Below are 20,076 nucleotides of genomic sequence, written 5' to 3'. Positions count from 1 at the left end.
GTCAGTGAAGGATCAATGTTACTGCTGGAGTGATTTGTGGTGCTGATGTACGACCGAACCAGTGAGAGCATGGAGGTGAATGATGCCAGGAAACAGCTCTTCACACAGAAGTCTAGATCTCTAGAGAACATTCCTCCAACCCAGGCAGCACTGAAGCAGCACATCAAGCACACTTGCTACCAGGCCAACTGTTGGAACCAGGTATTGGTCCTGGATCCAGAGATGCCAGAGCCGTCTGACTGGGGCTGGACAGAGGAAACAACTAGGTGGCAGCCACTTTGGACCACTCTACCTGAAGCATCAAAATCGTGCCATGAATTGATCCACTGTCGCTGCCAGAAAGGGTGCGCTGGACGATGCAAGTGTGCCAAAGCTGCACTGAAGTGCACTGCACTATGTTTCTGTTCTGGAGACTGTTAGATTTAGATCTGTATTATTATCATCATTAAAATAGACTAGCACCATGGGTCTATTATTTTGTATTATTATCCCTATAGTTTCAAAATTGAAGCACATTTCACTATATTGCATAGGTCGAATCCAAAAGTTTTTAATGTAATTTGACCTTGTCCTTGATCTAAATTAATTGTCTTTAATTCTGGCGATCTCAAAAGTATCATCAGATGAATGGGCATCCCCAATTTAGGTGGAAATGACACATTAAATGACACATTATTTTCTACATTGTTTGGTTGCAACATTTAAAAAAACGTGGACATTAAACACAGAGGACTGGCGGCCATCTTGGATTTGACTGTTACTTTGATGTCATGTATCTAGCTGATAAGTTGACACACACACACACACACACACACACACACTAAATAATTTGCAATTTTGCAAATTTCAACTGATTGACAGCTTATCTTTGGTCAATTTCTACCTTTATCTTCACCTAAATACATTGGGCATCCCTCATTTAGTTGGATATGACACCTTAAATGTTTGTCTACAATGTTTGGTTCCAAAATTAAGCGTGTTTGAACATTTGACCCAAGAGACTGGCGGCCATCTTGGATTTGACCTCTCACGGTCCTCACAGGTCAAATCTGACTTCCCTCCACATCTGAAAATAAACCTTATGGTATGCACTAACTATGCTAGAAATGTTATACTTTTCTCATAAAATGCACAATTGTTATAATATGAGAGCTTATCCGCTGCACTATAATACAACAATGAATGTAGGAACACTTTGTTACAAGTAAGCATTTCAAATCCTACTTGAGTAAAAGTAATCAGATATTAGCTGTCAAATGTACTTGACACAAGTAAAAGTACAGTAGGCCTACTGGAGTAAATGTTCTTAATTACTTTCAACACTGCACATTGTTTTTACAATGTGAACGATCCACTTAATATAAACCTTTAACAAAATGTCTTAAAATGCTATTCAAATAATGGAAACTGAAACACTTAAAACTGATATCTTTGATGGAAAATGCCTTTTCATCTTCACTTGGTTTGTCTGTAACACAATATTCATTTTTATTCCCAAAATGATTACAAGGTTACATTTGTCTGTATTTTATTTGTGATTATTCTTTATTTTTGCTAAAAATGCTAAAAAGATGCTAAAAAGAAAGAAAGAAAGCACCAGTGGTGCAGAATGTTGCAGAATATAACCATATGGATATTTCCTGCTTCTTCTTTCAACATGCAGATGCAGCTCCTGTTCATCTACTCATTTATGAAGTAGCATAGAACTATAAACTCTCCCCTCTTTAATTATACACTCTTGTACTCCTGAGATATTATGGTACCTTGACAATATATTTTGTACAGCATTATGCAAATATTTGAAACCTGTCTAAAGACTAATGAATTGTTGCCTTGTGTGTGCGCCTGTCTCTTTTCATTTAGCATGCAACTACATTTTTTGTAAATGTTCACAAAAAATATATATATACTGATTTGGAAATACTGAATCCTTCATGTTATATCAGAAGTCAAATGGAAAACACTCATGCACAAATATGTATACACTTTTCAGTATTACACAATACAATTGAGCATCAAATAAAGTAAAGGTGACATTAAGGTAATGTCTTTTCACTGGAGTTTATTGACAGAAACCACGGGATGAAGCGTGCTTTGGAAGCAGATCACTGAAGAGCACAAACACTAAATCATTGACCTGTTCTGACAGAAAGTCAATCAGTGACTGAGGGCTTTAAAATGATACCATCCCAATGTTCCTAATATATGACAGCAATGGGCATCCTTCAGACATAAACACCAACACCAGCTGTACTGCAACACGGTTTGCAAACTGTACAAATATATCTGTGTGACATATACCTTAAACCCAACAGATATTTAAATTGCTCAGTTTAGACTGAATATTTTATTTCATTATTTCCTTACATGAAGAACTAGCTGCTAAAAAAAGAATCCCAGAAAACAACTGAAAGTGACATTAGTGTCCCCTGGTTCCAAATGAATACAACGCGTTGTTAATGTTTGCCAGTCATCACATAAAACACCTGCATGAAGCAGGTTTTATGTCATTGGCCCCATTATATTGTTTACAAAATAAACAAAACTCACAGCCAAAAAACCAAATCAATAACGTGTTGAACCTTCAAACCTTGAACATTGTGATGGACACTAATTCATCTTTTAATTAATATAATGATACAATGTCCAAACACACTTTATATGTCCAGATAAAACCACTCACAAATGATGCCGTATCACATCTGTAAATACATTTTAAATGTACAGGAATTACAAAGATATGTCCAGGACAGTTTCACCCACACTGCACACGTTACACAGATTTCTGATCAAGATTAGATGACCTCTCTAAAAGCTAGCATGACGAGTAAATTAAACATTTGACTATAGACTGAATATCACTGTGTGGCGTGTACTAAGCATTGGTATGATCTGATACATAATGTTTGGAGGGACCCTAAACACATCATCAAAAACTAACACCACACAGCTTCCATGTGAAATCATACAGAGACTACAAAGGCATGGTGATCAATTCTCTAACTACACAGTCAACCCAAAAGCAAAATGTACTTTTTGTCCACTGCCTTGAGACATTTTTATTTTCAAATTGTCTTTTGCCTGGTGAGTGATGCTAATCTGCTAGCCACTTGCATATGTGACCAACATTTGGTTGGTAAAGGGATTTATAGTAACACCAGAAGCCAAATTGTATTTTAAATGTCAATTCAAATGTCTTTCCACTGATGGGCAGGTATGTAAGGCTGGATTTGGGAAACTGAATCATGTAAACATTAACAAACAATTGGAGAGCCATGTTGATGCGTATATGCCTAAAGTCTGAGATACCAATTTAATTTATTTGAGCTCTACATAATTAAACATTTAAGTCTCGATAACAACACTACATCTGATATCTGGAGATAACAGTAGATTAAAGCCACAATGTGAAGAATGTGATGTTACACAGCGATGCATGGAGCCATACCCAAGGAGATAAACAGCTAAACATATTCCACTAAAAACTGCTGCAGTCTCATTTGTTTCTAGAAACAACTGAACCTGGTTCCAGAACTGTGACTGACTGCTAGCATCGGCCATTTGTTACGAGACTCAAACAGGTCTGGTGTGGTACAGGATGAATCCTAAAACTCGGAAATGTGTCAATATTTTTAGCACTTCCACTTCAATTGTCTCAAAGTACGTTTTTTTGGTTACCTCAAATTGTTATCTCAAAAAAGGTCTGTGGTTAACGCAAGCTGAACAGATTTTCATGTTTTGTTCTATGACATAAAATACATCAGTAAATACCCCTGTCTACATTTCTCTACTTAACACTATCCCAGTGGACATTAGCAACCTTTAGCGTAGAGGTGATGTAGTGCAGTCATGTGACTGTCATTTAGTGTATTGCCTAGCTCTAGTTTTCTTATGGCCAGTTATTGCATTAACACTTAAAAACCAAAGTGGTGTTAATATGTGGAGATTATCCAAAATCAAATGCAAGGTAGCTCTTGCGATGCTATCTTCCAGTCCGGTCTACAAAAATAGGTCGTCACTGCACCACTGTATCGACAGCAGAACTACTGTATTTAAACGTTTCTGAATGTCTGGTGGTGGTTGGTGAATCTTTTGACGTAGCTTCCATAAACACATGGTGTTCTCTGTTAATCTTGCAGAGAGAGGTATACAAATGTTTCTTCCACAGTAACAAAAAAACCTGAACAAGGACCAACCAGACCTATTTCCATCCCAGAACAAATAGAAAATGTGCGCTGAGATGCAGGGGTCTGGAACAACAACACACATGGAGTACATGTCAAAGTGCAACATCACAATAAATACTGTCCCATGTTAGCGTGACAGGAAGACATTGGTTCACCCCAGTAACACATGTATTAATCGCACATTTATACTTCATATGCAAGTTGGTAAGGCTTGTTACATTCAAAACTCTAACAGGCATTCTGTATAGACTCATCAGTTACAAACATATACTTTTCAATAATGTTTAAGTGCTCAGAGAGGGACTGATTGGGGTTCATTGACATTCATAAATCATTATTGAGGGATATTTTTAGTATCTTTAAAGATGCACTAATCAATATTAAAACGGGATCATCTGACAACCTCATATTCATTAGTATGTAGAGTTTGCGGACGTCATGTAGTTCCAGCAAAGCTCCAAACACCTTAGTGTACATGAATTTAGAATCACTGAAAACACCTTTAACCTCAAATGGGTGTCCTTATGCAGAATTGAAAACGCTTATGACATTTGTACAGATTTAAACCGAAGAAACGTAAACAAATAAGAAAATTGTGAGTAGTGTTAAAATAATTAGTTTTGGAGCGGACCGAAAGACAAAACTGTAAACCTAGCGCAGACAAAACCAACGTAACGATCCAGTATGAGGAATGTAAGAGATGTGGGCTGAGTGAAGGAGAGTGTCAGTCCCACTGCAGGAGGGAAACATGTTGTAGACAAATGGCAGAGAAAGGTTCTGAAGGAGAAAGTCTGGAGGGCAGTAAGGAGGCAGGAGATCAGGAGACGGTGGACATTGAGAGCTATGTGAACCTGCTGAGCCCAGATACTCCTCATACTCCTCACACTCAGTCAGTCCAGCTTCTCCTTGTGAACCAGTTTAGGGGAGTCCACAAAGTCTTGGCCGTTAAACAGGATGATGGTGGCTGTGATGGCGCTGGCAGCCCCCCAGAACATCACGTAGGCCAGGGTCTCTGTCCATGTGTCGCCTGGGAGACAAATAACTCAGTTAGTCTGCTTACCAAAAACACAATCAGGGAAAAATCTTTAGCTGAAAACCCCAGGAAGTGTGCCGGGTGTTAAAGCACATTTTCTGAGAGACCCAATTGTGGTATTGCAACTTCCGTGTCTGTCACGTGATGTCATGGGGCCCAAACATATATTTTCCTGTAGACTTTGCCATTGAGAAAGGCACTTCTGTAAATGAGGTAAATTGACTTCACAGTCTGAACACTTGAATAACGCTTATTTAAAATCACAAGGGCATTAAGTTGTAAGTCATCTTTCTGATCAGGAAACATCAGATTCTAGCTTTAATCTTTAGGCGCGTTCACACCGGAGTACTTTTACCCGTACTTTTCCCGTTTAGTTCCGATAGTGCCTGGAATTTTGCGTTCACACCAAAATGAGTACTTAGTTCCGAGAACTTTTACCCCCATTTTTAGTGCCTGCTAGAGAGGTGGGACTATCCTGGGGAGAAAAAGTACCAATTTCGATTGGCTGGGCGGATTGCAAACCACGCCCCGTAAAACTCTGAAACGTTTTGTGAAGCCGTCATTGTATTTGCTGGCATTAGCATTATTAGCATTAGCATTAGCCCCGCGCACCAACGCAGAGAGACTAACTTATGGCAACACAAAATAAAACATGGGAGCGGTGGAGATGAGGAGGTGTCGGCGTTCTGGCGATTTACTCGGAAGGCTTCAGTAGAAGCTGCTGGGACTCCCAGCAGCTTCGACTGAAGCCAGTCCCCAACTCCGGGGACTTCGGGTGGCAGTATACGCCGTGAAGTGGTTTGCGGCCTGCCAGTAAACCCAAAGCAGAAGAAGAAGTGACGTCAGCGGCTTCATTTCAATCTTACCTCAGGGAACTTGAACGCGATCTGTACTTAGTTCCATGGAGGTACTAAGTGCTGGCACTAAGTACGGCAAAGTACTTGGTGTGAAAGCGGCTTTGGGGAGATCTTAGACAAAACTCAAGGTTATAGTAAAAAAAACGTAAACCTCTAGCAGCCAATCAGGTGCATCTGTCAAAAGTTCACCACCTCCAGGAACAGACTGATTCTTGCTGTACTACCCAAGCCCCAAGAAAGTGAGCCTGTAAGCAAGCCTGTATATCCCTCTCCATTCAGTTCACAAGCTGAGACCAGATGTGACGGAGCCAATTGGACCAGAGCTTCAAGAAAACACGAGTGTCCATGCTCGATGGATCTAGGTCGTTTTATGTAGAGGTGAGGCAAACATAATTGATGTTTACAGTTTGCACTTCACTTTGTTGGATTTGTTACTGTGACTGACTAAAATCAGTAAGATTCATGTCCAAAGCAGGCCTGTAGTTCTGCTGGTTTTTTCTTCACTTTTCAGATTTCATTTTATTTAGGTCATGGTGATGAAATGTTTACAAGGCTTTAAGTGAACAATTATAATATTCTATTGCGATTTAAAAGTTTTTATAATCCAATAGCTAAATAAAGATAAAGTTCATATCAATGTACACATCAACTAGTCAATAGTGTTTAGGTCAATAAATCACAAACTGCCTGCAGCTATAGTTGAATTGATTCAGATGCTATGAGTGAGAGGAACTTACCCGCCATGAGCAGACAGACGATGCACATGGAGAAGGCCACCAGCATGACGATGGGCAGCTGTAAGAGAGCAGGGATTAGAGGATAAGAACCAGTCATGTTCACTGCTGAAGAGAGTGAAAAGCTGATATACTGACCGTGAGGAACTTCCAGTCCTTCTGCACACGGAGAGGAGTGGGTCCATCAGACTCATCCACAGCAAAGTTACCCAGAAAGAGGTCAATGGAGTCCTGGAAGCAAAAACATCACGAGGGAACTGATCAACACAATGGCTTCTTTGAAATGGTGAATATGAAAGGTCTACCTCATTGCATTTCAATCAAGTTCAACTCATTAATTGTAGCTTGGATACGTATGCATTTAGTATCCTATGTTTATACAGTATATTTAGTTTTAGTAGTAGGTTGGTATATACACTGTATATATACTGTGAATGTGTAATTGTGTATATATTAGCGGTTTATTGTTTTACAATATATTTTATTATATCTTTAACTTGTATTATATAACACGATTTTATATGACATATATTTTTAATTTCTCAATTTGGGATCTTTAATTGTATCTAATCTGACTGTGTGTGTGTGTGTGTGTGTGTGTGTGTGTGTGTGTGTGTGTGTGTGTGTGTGTGTGTGTGTGTGTAAAAGTTTTCTTGAGCAGGTGCACCTTGTATGACAGCCTCTAGATCAGGGGTCTCCAACCTTTCTTCATCTGAGAGCTACTTTGAAAAAATGAAAGTGGCCAAGAGCTACTTGCATCACATCGCTTACATGTATTCACATAGCCCTCATCAGTTGAATTAAGCTACTTTTGTATACGTGTGAAATTGCAATACCTAAAGCTTATCAAACATCTTAACTTCACATCAAGGTCCAAGAAAACGACAATTTCTCACATATTATTATGGCCCACATAGTGAGTACTTCACTGAGAATTCACATAAATGTCCCTAATCACCACCTTACGAGCATTGTATGCACTTATGGTCAAATAAGTGCATACACTCTTTTTTACAGTTAGTGAGATGAATGGCGCTGCATGGAGTCCACCATACAGGTGTATGCTGGAGTGGACCCACTTAGGTTCACTCTAATAAAGTCATTTAAATGTTCATCAGTCAGTCTTGTTCTGTATTTAGATGTCATTCATGTCAGAAAAAGCTGCTTCACAAAGGTCTGTAGAGCCAAATAAAGCAGACTTGTTCAGTGCTGCTTGGTGATGTTCTTATAGTTTTCTGGGTCTACAAGGCTCCAGAAATGTTGTGAGTTTTGCTGAGACTTAAGCTGAACATGATTTTGGAGATTTATAACCTCCATCTCCATCTCCACAAGATTGACACTGAACAGTTCAGCCATCTTTTTCATCTTCTTCTTGGCATGAAATGAGAAACCATAATAAATCAATTGTATAGGTCTAGCCTGCCTATATCTGTGTGTGAAGTTGTTCCATCCTCAAAAACAAAAAACTAATGCTTCTGCAGTCTAGCTTCAGCTTCTAGCAACGGCCTTCTGTTAAAGAAAGGACACTGAATGTCCTGAATGTGGCATCACACACAGGACTTGAGTCTGAACACAGCAGACAACAGGAGTATTTACAATAGCATATACAAACAAAAATACTGCATGTGGGTGCACACTTACATTCTCTGTCTTACTGTTACATAAATCACATGAATGTATGAGACTAAGCTTCATCATATCTCAATCAGTGATTAAGTGAATAATAAAGTTTCTATCGGGTCACTATCAGCCTGTCACTCATTATTTTCAGGGAGGGGGCGGGGTTTGGAGGAACGGAGGAGACGGTGATCGCGGAAGCTTTCTTCCTGCCTTCACAAACTTTACACAAGTATTTATCAACTGAAAATAGCAAGAGGACATTCATACTTTGGAATCCAATACTTAATTAAATCCACCAAAAACCTGACATGATGATAACGAGTGTTTTTCAAAAACACAAATCCCTCCCTGTGTGTCTCTGAGCCGCAGCGACACGGACTGATTCAGAGCGGGCCATTCTGCTGTTGGTTCTGGACTGGTGTTGGTGGAGAAAGCAGACTGCTCCGTGTGTGGAGTCGCTGTGCCGCTGTCACGTCTGTTCCTTGATCTCTGCGTCACCGACCAATTTTATATTCGTGTGACAGAAACAATTCTAAAATAAAAAAACGTTATTGTCCAGCCGCGGCCGAAAAATCAAGAAGCAACCTTACTACGCTATAATCGATAATCGAGCGGCGAGCTACTGAAAAGCTGTGTTAGAGAGCCCTGCTCTAGATGAATGTGTGTGATAAGGTGAATGCTGACTTGTTTTGTGCAAAAGAGTCCTAAAGACTGGATAAAGTGCTTTATAAAAACAATACATTTAACATGTTACCGTCTGGCTGTAGCTACCTGAATTCCCCGAGGACAACTGGTCGAGGAGGAGGAATAGCGATTGTTTATGAGTCAAACTTTTATTGTAAACAGTTGCCGGCCTCGTTCCCTAGTTTTGAACTGAACTCATTTGAGTTGGGCCGCTCTGATCCGGTCCTGTGTGCAGTGATGTACCGTCCCCCAAAGAACAACAAGGACTTTATCAACGATTTGTCCGATTTCCTGACCTGCATTATGCATACGACCGGGTTCTTATCTTGGGGGATTTAAACATACATGTTTGCTGTCCTAACAAACCGTTGGCTCGAGAATTTTTAAATCTTATTGATGAGTTTAATCTTGTTCAATCGGTTTCTGGCCCCACGGACGAACACGGGCATACTCTTGATCTTGTCCTGTCTTATGGTCTATCAATATGTAACGTTGAGATATGCGACCCAATCTTCTCCGATCACATGCCTGTTCTATTTGACGTCACTATCCCTTGTGTTGTTGGTAAACAGTGTCCACAGTCTGCTCATTTTCGTCGCATGCTTAAACCCTCCACCGCTGTTCAGTTTTCTGCTGCCTTCAAAAATGTTGTGGATGACAGAGCATATCCTATTACTGGTGATACAGAGGAGTTACTTTCTTTCTTTAACTCCTCTTGTCCAGACATCCTAGATACTATTGCTCCACTAAAAGCTGTTCGCCCTAAAGTTAAGTCTGAACCATGGTTAAATGAGTCCACTCGTACTGCCAGACAGGAGTGCAGAAGGGCTGATCGCAAATGGAAAAAAGACAGGCTTATGATATCTTAAAGGGCTCCTGGTGTAGATATCAGAAAGTTGTCAAAGCGGAAAAAACACAGTATTTTTCAGATGTTATACGTAATAACTGTCATAAACCCTGTGTTCTTTTTTGCACTATAAACTGTATAATGTCCCACAATCCATCAACTTAGTAACCTCCACTGAAACCTGTGAGGTGTTTCTACAGTTTTTTTATTGACAAGGTCGCCGCCATCAGAGCAAACATCTCACTTCCTTCCCATGATCCATCTGTCATGGATACTTGCTCAGCTGTTATGGATCAGTTTGAGCTTGTGTCACTTCCTGCTCTAATAGAAATTGTTGCTCAATTGAAACCCTCGGGTTCTCCAAGCGATGTTGTCCCTGCGCGATTTTTTAAAGAAATCTGGGACATTGTTGGAATTGCAGCCTGACTCCAGGAATAGTACCAAAGTGCCTAAAACATGCTGTGGTCCAGCCTTTGATTAAAAAACCAAACCTAGACACCTCTGTTTTTGACAATTTTCGACATATCTCTAAACTTCCTTTTATGTCCAACATTTTAGATCAAGTGGTCCTGAAGCAGTTGCAGTCTTTCTTAAATGTGCATGGCATTCTTGAGGTATTCCAGTCTGGGTTTAAACCCCTCCACAGCACTGAATCTGCTCTTTTAAACGTGTTTAATGACCTGTTTTTAGCTACTGACTCTGGGAACAGTTCTTATACTTTTAGACCCGACAGCTGCCTTTGACACTGTAGATCACAGTATTCTCATTTCTCGCCTGCAACATTTTGTGGGAATCAGTGGTACTGCTCTAGACTGGTTTAAGTCGTATCTGTCTGAAAGAAGTTTTAATGTAAATCTTAATGAATGTACTTCCTCCTCTGCTCCTCTCCCATACGGGGTACCCCAAGGCTCCATTCTTGGGCCGATTTTATTTTCCCTGTACCTGCTCCCCCTGGGCGCTATCATTAAAAAATATAGTGTCTCATTTCATTTGTATGCAGATGACTCTCAAATCTACATGCCCCTGAAAATAAATGACCCAAACCCTCAGCAAGCCCGTCTGACTGTCTGCAGGACATCAGAGCCTGGATGGCCTTGCACTTTTTAAAATTCAATGAAAAACAGACAGAGGTGATAATATTTGGACCCAGTGGTGGCCCCAATGCCGCCTGGGCTGGATTCTCTTGTCCCATGTGTGAAACCCATTGTCACAAACATGGGTGTACGGATTGATCGTGATTTTAAACTAGACAAACAGATTAACTCTGTGGTCAAATCCAGCTTCTTTCAGCTAAGACTTTTAGAAAAGGTCAAGCCTTTCCTTTCTTTTAATGACTTTGAGAAAGTAATACATTGTTTTATATCCACTAAACTGGATTACTGCAATGCTCTGTACATTGGAGTAACCAAGGCTTCCCTGTCATGCCTACAGCTGGTCCAGAATGGTGCTGCACGCCTCCTTACAAGGACAGGCAGGCGTGAACATATTACGCTTGTACTCGCCTCTGGTTACCAGTCAGTTTTAGAATACAATTTAAAATGTTACTGTACGCATACAAGGCCCTAAACGGTTTAGCCCCACCGTACCTGGCAGATCTTTTAAAACCATACACACCCACACGGTCACTGAGGTCTGCTGACAGACTCCTTCTGGTCGTCCCTAAATCGAGGTTCAAGCAGCGAGGAGACAGAGCCGTTGCAGCTCCAAAGTTATGGAACAAATTGCCCCTCCAGGTTAGACTTGCTCCAACTCTGCCTGTTTTTAAAACCCACTTCTTTTCCCTGGCTTTTACAGACCAGGTGACACTTGTGCTTTTACATTTGGGTTTTTATCTTACTAGTGTTATGTATTGTGTTTACGTCATGGAGGAGAGTTTCTCAGTCTGTGGCTTCTGATCTGGTTTCAGTGTCTCGTGTTTTACATTTGTTTCATGTCCTGTCTGTTTTTCATGTATTTATGCTATGTTTTTATACACTTGTTGATGTACAGCACTTTGTTCAACTCTGTTGTTTTTAAATGTGCTATAGAAATCAAATGGATTGGATTGGATTGAGTCTAATTTAATCTCATTCAATGGCAAATTCAAGGACGTTTGTATTAGTTCAGTCTACTACAAATGTTTGGACAATATGATTTAAACAACGGAGCTTTCATCACACCTGTCTGAATCCATCGGAGAAGTTGTTCTTGTAGTAGCGGATCATGGAGTTCCAGCCGTCCATCAGCAGCCCCAGCCTGGTCCTCTTCCCCGTCCTGATGGAAACATGAAGTTTGATTGGGCCCAGTCATGACACCAGCCTCCAGAGAGCCAGCACATGTTAGTGAGCCGTGTGCTGCAGGGTTACTGTACCTGGTGAAGTCTGTTTTCAGAGCTCCGGTCCCTGCGTACTGGACAGCGCATGCATTGGCATTGTCAGCCCATGCTGGTTAGAGAGCACACACAGAGAACAGTGAGCACACTCACAGGCTTCAGATCATCAAACAACACACACACTCACAAGACATTACCGTTCTTGTAGATCTTCTCAAACTCAGCCTGCTCCTCAATCCGCTGACCCACATTCAGGACGCCCATCCTCTGCACACACACAAAACACACACGGGTCAATATGATGTGAGCAGGAGGTTGTCACCAAAATGACATGAGTGTATATATGGAATATATTACATGTACTCCCAAATTTAAACTTATATGAAATCTGTAGAATATGACTAAAAAAAGACACCGGAATAGGCTTATATATGCCAATGCTAAATTCCTAAATAAAAATTAAGGCACCCTGCAGAAGAGAAGAAAAAAAGAACGATCACTCACTCTTATAACCCTTAAGAATAGCATCTATACCTTTGCTCAATATCTTTGATTGACATAATGCACCATATTTTGACTACCGTCTGCAGGCTTGCAACATTTTAAACAAATCAGACCCTTCTTAACTGTCAGTGCTGCAAAGTCATACCTCCACTGTGTGATTCTATCCCACATTGAATACTGTTTGACAAACTGGTCGTTTGCTTGTGCCACAACCAGTCTTGGATTTTCGTCATTTTAGGGGCAAGGCCATTTGGCCTTTGGTGTCACACGTTTCTTCAGGGCGCAGAGGCCACATGCCAGGGCACAAAGGCCATTGAGGGAAACATTTGGAGCTTACCAATAAATAACTTATATAATAACATAAGTTAAAAATAACCCACTTTCTGATACGAAAAACACACGAATGACATGGAAAACAAATCACTTTTTTAATATCAATAATGTCAAACATTATATCATCATATAGGCCTATGCCTCCTTAGTATTACCGTTTATAAAATGAAATACTTTGAATGATTAGTGGTTGGTATTTTTTCCATCTACTACTTCTCCCATTCACAAATCTGAAATCAAATCAAAAAATCTAAAATTATATTAATATGTAACAAATATATTCAATTTCAGAGCAGAATAAACAGGCTTCAAGGGTCAAACTCTGCACATACATCATTCAGCAGTGCATCAACTCCTCACAGCTCTTCATATCTGTTCAGAAACTAGACAAAAGTTAAACATGTACAAACCACAGACTGTCTGTGTAATGGCGAATACAGTCGCTGCTTTAATGTTGTCTTTAGGACGTTGTTGTGAGTTTGGACGGAGCAGATACAGGTTAGTTTCTGATCTGATCGAATGGAACACGCATTTTAAAAGTTTTTCGCCTGCCGTCTTGTCTGCACACAATGTCTTGAGTTTTGACCATTTTAAGTCTTTTAAAAGTATGTGTTTTTTTAATAAATGTTTACATGGACAGCCCCCCCCCCCCTTAGGGGAATTCATCCACAGAAAACACACTGGACGCTGCACTAGGTCATAAACCAGAGGAGACTGAAGTCCACCGCAGACGGACCACTTTTGGACGCCATGTCCTCTAATTAAAGGCAGCTCTTTGTGGAACAGCCTCCCAACTGAGATACGGGATTGTCCCACTCTCAATAGCTTTAAAGGTCAACTCAAAGAATGGATGAGAAACAAACAGATGTGCAATCACCGCTAAATGCACTTTAACACAGGGGTATCTCCTCCTGCACTTTAGGTAGCTCTTTTGTCTTCTCTTGCACTTTATATGTTGTAGCTGCTATATTGTACCTCCATGTTATAAATACTTGTGTGCTGCTCTTGCTCTTTTGCACTTTTTGCATATCATGTATTTTGTTTTTGCTATGTTTGTCAAATGTAATTTTCTTAAATGTTTTATGTGAGGGACTGCGGGTGGAAATGAGCACAAAGCTACATCTTGCACTGTTATGCTTGACACATTTTAATGTTTTAAGTGTTCATGTGCATTGTCCCTGCCAAATAAACCATGAAATGAAAATGAAATGGGGAGTAACGGATTACATGTATCGTAATCAGGATACAAAAACGGTAACCGTGTTCCCTTACCCCCTAATCCCACCAGGAGCGTCTGCGCTGCGTTGCGCTGCATTGCGGCTGCGGCGTTTTTAGCGATCGCGGCCACTCTAGTCAATGGGTGCTATTCCACCAGACCCGCTGGTGGAATAGCACCAGCGGGTCTTATATATTATATAGCTATATTATATATAGCTTTGAGCGCCGCCGCTCAAAGCGTCCCAGAAGCTCCTCGCCGCAAGGAATTTCTAAAATATAGGATGAATCCTATTTTTGACGCGGCGCAGCGCGGCGCAGGCAGGAAGTGGAACGTTCATCCAACAACTGCGAGGCTGCACACACGACGCTCCGCTTCCGCAACGTTTTGAAACGCGCCTGGTGGGTTATGATGCAGGAGGAGGTCGCAGCGCGGCGCAGCCGCAGCGCAGACGCTTCCGGTGGGATCAGGGGGTCACAGTTACATAAAAAATATGTAATCAGATTACTGTTACATATCTAAATATAGTTAATAACTAGGATTACAGTGTCCTAAAAAGAGCATCTAGTGTTTGATGTAAAGGATCAGATGTTCTCTCTTCTCTTAGAGCTGTACTGTTCTGTAGGATAATACTTTCAGTGTGAGTCTATACTTCTACTGCCTGAATCTGCTTCATGGTTTTCACTTTCTTTGTTCATTTGCTCTGTTTTTAATTCAGCAGGTGAACCTGAATGTTCATAAAATAATGTGTGTGAGCTTAACTGTGTGTGTTAAAGTAAAACAGAGCATTTTCTGTCAGCTCAGGTTTTATTTCAGCTTTTTTAACCTGTAGTATGTGCTCAAGTGTTTCAGTGTTGGTGTATAGCAGAGGTCGGCAACAGGCGGAGCACGGTCCGGCTCCGGACCCAGACGCCGACCTATACATTAATAGGGGATTTCAATTCAATTTTGACGGGGCGATTCTATTTTAACCGCCGCCGACAGGGGGCGAAAGAGACGAGTGAGCGATACAGGGAGAGAAACACAGAAGAAGAGAGGAGAGAGCGATACAGGGAGAGAAACACAGAAGAAGAGACGAGAGAGCGATACAGGGAGAGAAACACAGAAGAAGAGATGAGTGAGCGATACAGGGAGAGAAACACAGAAGAAGAGACGAGTGAGCGATACAGGGAGAGAAACACAGAAGAAGAGAGGAGAGAGCGATACAGGGAGAGAAACACAGAAGAAGAGACGAGAGAGCGATACAGGGAGAGAAACACAGAAGAAGAGATGAGTGAGCGATACAGGGAGAGAAACACAGAAGAAGAGACGAGTGAGCGATACAGGGAGAGAAACACAGAAGAAGAGACGAGTGAGCGATACAGGGAGAGAAACACAGAAGAAGAGACGAGTGAGCGATACAGGGAGAGAAACACAGAAGAAGAGACGAGTGAGCGATACAGGGAGAGAAACACAGAAGAAGAGACGAGTGAGCGATACAGGGAGAGAAACACAGAAGAAGAGACGAGTGAGCGATACAGGGAGAGAAACACAGAAGAAGAGACGAGTGAGCGATACAGGGAGAGAAACACAGAAGAAGAGACGAGTGAGCGATACAGGGAGAGAAACACAGAAGAAGAGACGAGTGAGCGATACAGGGAGAGAAACACAGAAGAAGAGAGGAGAGCGTGGCAGAGAGGAAAGTGAGTGAAGAGAATAATTAGCGATAGCGAGAGAAGCGGAGCGGAGAGTGAACAGGCGTGTTAGCGGCAGACAGGGAGAGACAAATAATTTCACATGGCGCTCTCCAAGAAGAGGAAAGTGGACAGTGAGAACAGAGCTTTGAACCCTGAGTGGACTCATTCATGTTCATCCTGCCCTCTGGGAGCACAGAGCCAGTGTGTCTCATTTGTTCAGAGACTGTGGCGCTCATTAAAAGTGCCAAAACGCCACTATGAGACAAAACACAAAGTGTTTGACCAAACATTCCCTCAAGTCAGAACTGAGCATAGGCGTATTTTGCGGGGGGGGGCATTGCCCCCCCTGGTGGCTGAAATATGTTACTGCATTACTAAGTCTAAAACTGTTCCAATACAAATATTTCGTATATCAATATTTTAATAGATGTAATAAAATGATTGTTACAATACAAATCTGAATAATATCATGTTTTGTTTGAAATAATTTCATTTTTGAGCAGTCGCATGTTGTGACGTTTGTGTGTGTGTGACGTGTGAGGTTAAGGACACAAGTTCCCTCGCTTTTTTTTGTATACAAGTGATTCAGCTATTGTATTACAAGAATTAGCAGTAATGGATATTCAGCGATTTTTAAAACGTCCAATTTCGTCTTGTAAAAGCTTCAACAACAGAAGAGCCACCGACTGAGCCTAACCTTACCAACCAGCAGCCGTCAGAATGTGAAGTGGCAGACACACAAACAAGCAGCTCTGGATTAGCTAAACCAGATAACGTTAGCCCCACAGCGGAGAGCTCTGGATTAGCAGGACCAGCTAACGTCATTAACCCCACAGCAGGGAGACCACCGGTGCCGGGGCCGTCAGTGGGTCATGATGATCTTGGGGAAAAACACAGCTGTCCCAAGCAGCCTACTTTATCCGAATTCCCCTCAAAAATGATTGGGAAAACAAAACGATAATTTTCCACGTACTATTACAAGAACTATCCCTGGCTGGAATATTCAGTACGAATGGATGCCGTCTTCTGTTTTTCATGCTGCAACTTCCAGACTGACAGCGGTGTGGAGGATTCCTTTAGAAAGGGCCTGAGTGACTGGAAAAAAACTAAGCAGCAAACTGGAGAAACATGCACACTCCCAGGCCCATCTGAACTGCATGGTTAAATGGGATAACTATAAAGTGACTGCGTCTTCTGGATCTATTGCAGCTAAACTTTCCCGAAGCCACGAAGATTCTGTTGAGAAGAACAGATCTTATTTGTGCAACATTTTTGATATTGAGAGGCTGTTGTCCAAACTCGGATTGCCTTTTCGTGGGCATCGGGAGGGAAGCGTGGGAATTTTCTTGAGGTTTGTGGCTTCTTCTCCAAGTATGATTCTGCTTTTAAAAACATGCAGTCCAACTATTTCAATGCGACTAGCCCAGATTTCCAGAACGAAGTCATTGACATATGCGCTAACTTAGTTTGTGCAGAAATTGTAGAGAAAGTGCAGGATACTGGATTTGTTTCTATAATTGCAGATGAGGCCAGGTCTTGCAAAACGGAACAATTATCAGTGTGTTTAAGATACGCAGAGCAGCTTGAAATCAAGGAGCGTTTTTTGTGTTTTATTGATTCATCCAAATGTATACAAGATGCTCCAGTTGGCACTGACTCTGCCTATCGGATCTGCCACCTCAGAGAGAAGTTTTTCTGCAATGAGGAGAATTCGGAACTGGCTGCGGGCAACGATGGGAGGAACAAGATTTTCCTCACTTGCTGTTCTTCACATTGAGGACGACATAACTGCACAGCTGTCACCTGAGGGGATAGTGGATATATATGCGGAACGTAAAAAAATGCGTCTACTTCTGCACTAAGGTAGGACACTGGTTAATAATATTGTAGCGTGTTCAAGTAACAAAGGGATATAGTAGTTATCAAATAAGTATAAGCTGTGCACAGTTATGATACGTTTTACAGTTATGTAATGCACTGTTGTTGGGGGGAGAGACCGCCCCTTCCATATGAGTGTGTGTGTACGGCGGGCATGAGGCGTGCATGACGGGACGAGTTGCGTTCGTATGTGGAAAAGTCATACTCAGTGCGGTGAACGCTGGCTTTATTGCTACTGTATCCGTAGCACCCCACGCAATAGTTGGGACTGTGTACTGACGTCAGTAAAAAAGGTTTGCCCCCCCAAGCGCAAATGTCAAACTCCGCCTATGGAACTGAGGTCACAAAAAATAAGCAGTCTCAGAGTCAGAGCCCAATATGATCAGTCCACCAGGATTAAATTAAATATGGTTCCAGGCAGAGCTGGCCCGACCCATTAAGCGACATAAGCGGCCGCTTAGGGCCCAGCAGCCACTAAAGGGCCCCCTAGCAAAAAAATTATTAATTAATTAATTGTTTAAATAATAATAAAAAAAGATCTCAGTACACCGTCGCCGTGTAAAGTATGTTTAATTAATTGTGTTAATATGCCTAGATTGCCTACTCTCAAAGTCATGTATTATATTATTGAGTCAAATAATACATTAACCGTGCTTTAACTGAACCTCATCATGACACAAGAGAGGACGGCATGATTGTAATTTCCCGTGTTCAGTGAATGCAACAGAGGCAAGACACCAGACCAACCAGAGAGTTGAATGGAAATAAACATCTGTCTTATTGGCTGACAGGTACCTATCCTGTGAGCTGTGACAATGTTTAAAATAAACTGTCAGTCGGACTCAGAGTTTTTGAAGATGGACATAAGAAAACATTTTCTTAAAAAAGACGACAATTCTCAAATGGTGGCTCACACAACAACCCCAGAGCCACCACCTGAGCCAGGTAAACAAGGTATGTAAATGTCAGTAAACTTCCAAGTTATGCGAACATGTATGCAAAGCATAAATTACAGCTACGTTGACGTTACTTTGAATCGCGGGGGTAAGCTAAACCGTTAGCAAGTAGCTATAGCCAGATATATTAAATAAACACTTTGTCATACAATCTAAATGTAATGTTTTTTAGCGTTACCTGGTGATTTCAAAGACAGCTCTCTGGGAAATGTTGACTTACTGTTCGACATGAAGCTAGAAGCTACCTTACAGTACACAGTTGATCCTGAGTCCTGTCAGTTAAAGTGTTTCATAGTTAGCTTAGCTAAGCATCAACCTAGCACTGAAATATATATATGGATGTTATGTGACAGTATTTCTGAGAAAAAGTCAGCTGAAATGGTGGCATAGTTGCCACTGCTTTACGTGTCAACATCATGTTTGAATGTATTTGCAGCAGTAAATGTGGCTGTTTGGTCACTGACGTTGCCATAACAACACCTGAATTTAAATGTGCAAACTCTTTTTGTGACAGATTTTTGCAAGAAATTATAATTCTTCTGAATGATATTCCTATTGACAGCTAGTTTCTATGTGAACATTATGAGATGGACAGCCAGAGAGAATAAATGAAAAACAGTTATGAAATACTATATGACAAAACAAGAATACAGTTTAAGTGATTTGTAAAATATCCATAAAGAAAAATCTGTTTACAGTTCTGTTTCATCTGGGTGTTGAGAGATGTATCCATAGATCTCTTTGCTCTCAAAGTGCACCAGATTGATGCTTTTAACTTCAATATTTTAAAACAAATCTTCCCGGGGGAGCATGCCCCCGGACCCCCCTAGAGGAGATGAGGACCCCCCTAGACGAGGTTAGGTCCACGGTGTTTACATGCTTATTTATACAATATGTGTGCTTATGCTAACATCATAAGACAAAAGTTGGTTCCGTGTTGTGTGGGGTGAGAATGCGCTAGAGTGAGGGCAGAGCTTTGGCCCCCAAGCCAAAGCTCGCTTAGGGCCCCCAAAAGTCTAGGGCCGGCCCTGGTTCCAGGGCAGGCTAACTGAGGCTAACCAATGAGCACCTGCATGTGTATGAGAATGGCACCATTTCAGCCCAGATTTACAAACTCCTGGCAGGACAAGCTCCAGCTCAATTCTCTCACTGAATTTAAACAAAGTGAGTGAGGGACTGCAATATAAGAGGGAAAGAAAGAGAAACTTTAAAACTGTTCAATTGTTATGATGTGTAAAGA

General features: G+C 41.2%; 1 protein-coding gene across 1 annotated transcript in view; it reads right to left on the bottom strand.

Moving 5' to 3' along the window:
- Positions 1–2,025: 2,025 nt before the first annotated feature.
- The window catches only part of LOC117539131 (phosphatidylinositide phosphatase SAC1-A-like), a 36,617-nt gene continuing 18,566 nt past the window's right edge, over positions 2,026–20,076 (bottom strand). Inside the window, 6 exon segments of the mRNA XM_034205161.1 lie at positions 2,026–5,214; positions 6,815–6,872; positions 6,950–7,042; positions 12,122–12,215; positions 12,313–12,385; positions 12,471–12,540. Coding sequence (XP_034061052.1) covers positions 5,078–5,214; positions 6,815–6,872; positions 6,950–7,042; positions 12,122–12,215; positions 12,313–12,385; positions 12,471–12,540 — 525 coding nt within the window. The 3' untranslated portion in view covers positions 2,026–5,077.

The sequence above is a fragment of the Gymnodraco acuticeps genome, unplaced genomic scaffold (assembly GCF_902827175.1).
Source record: "Gymnodraco acuticeps unplaced genomic scaffold, fGymAcu1.1, whole genome shotgun sequence".
NCBI lineage: Eukaryota > Metazoa > Chordata > Actinopteri > Perciformes > Bathydraconidae > Gymnodraco > Gymnodraco acuticeps.
The sequence above is the reverse complement of the archived record's forward strand: the minus strand, read 5'-3'. Positions and strand labels throughout refer to the sequence as shown.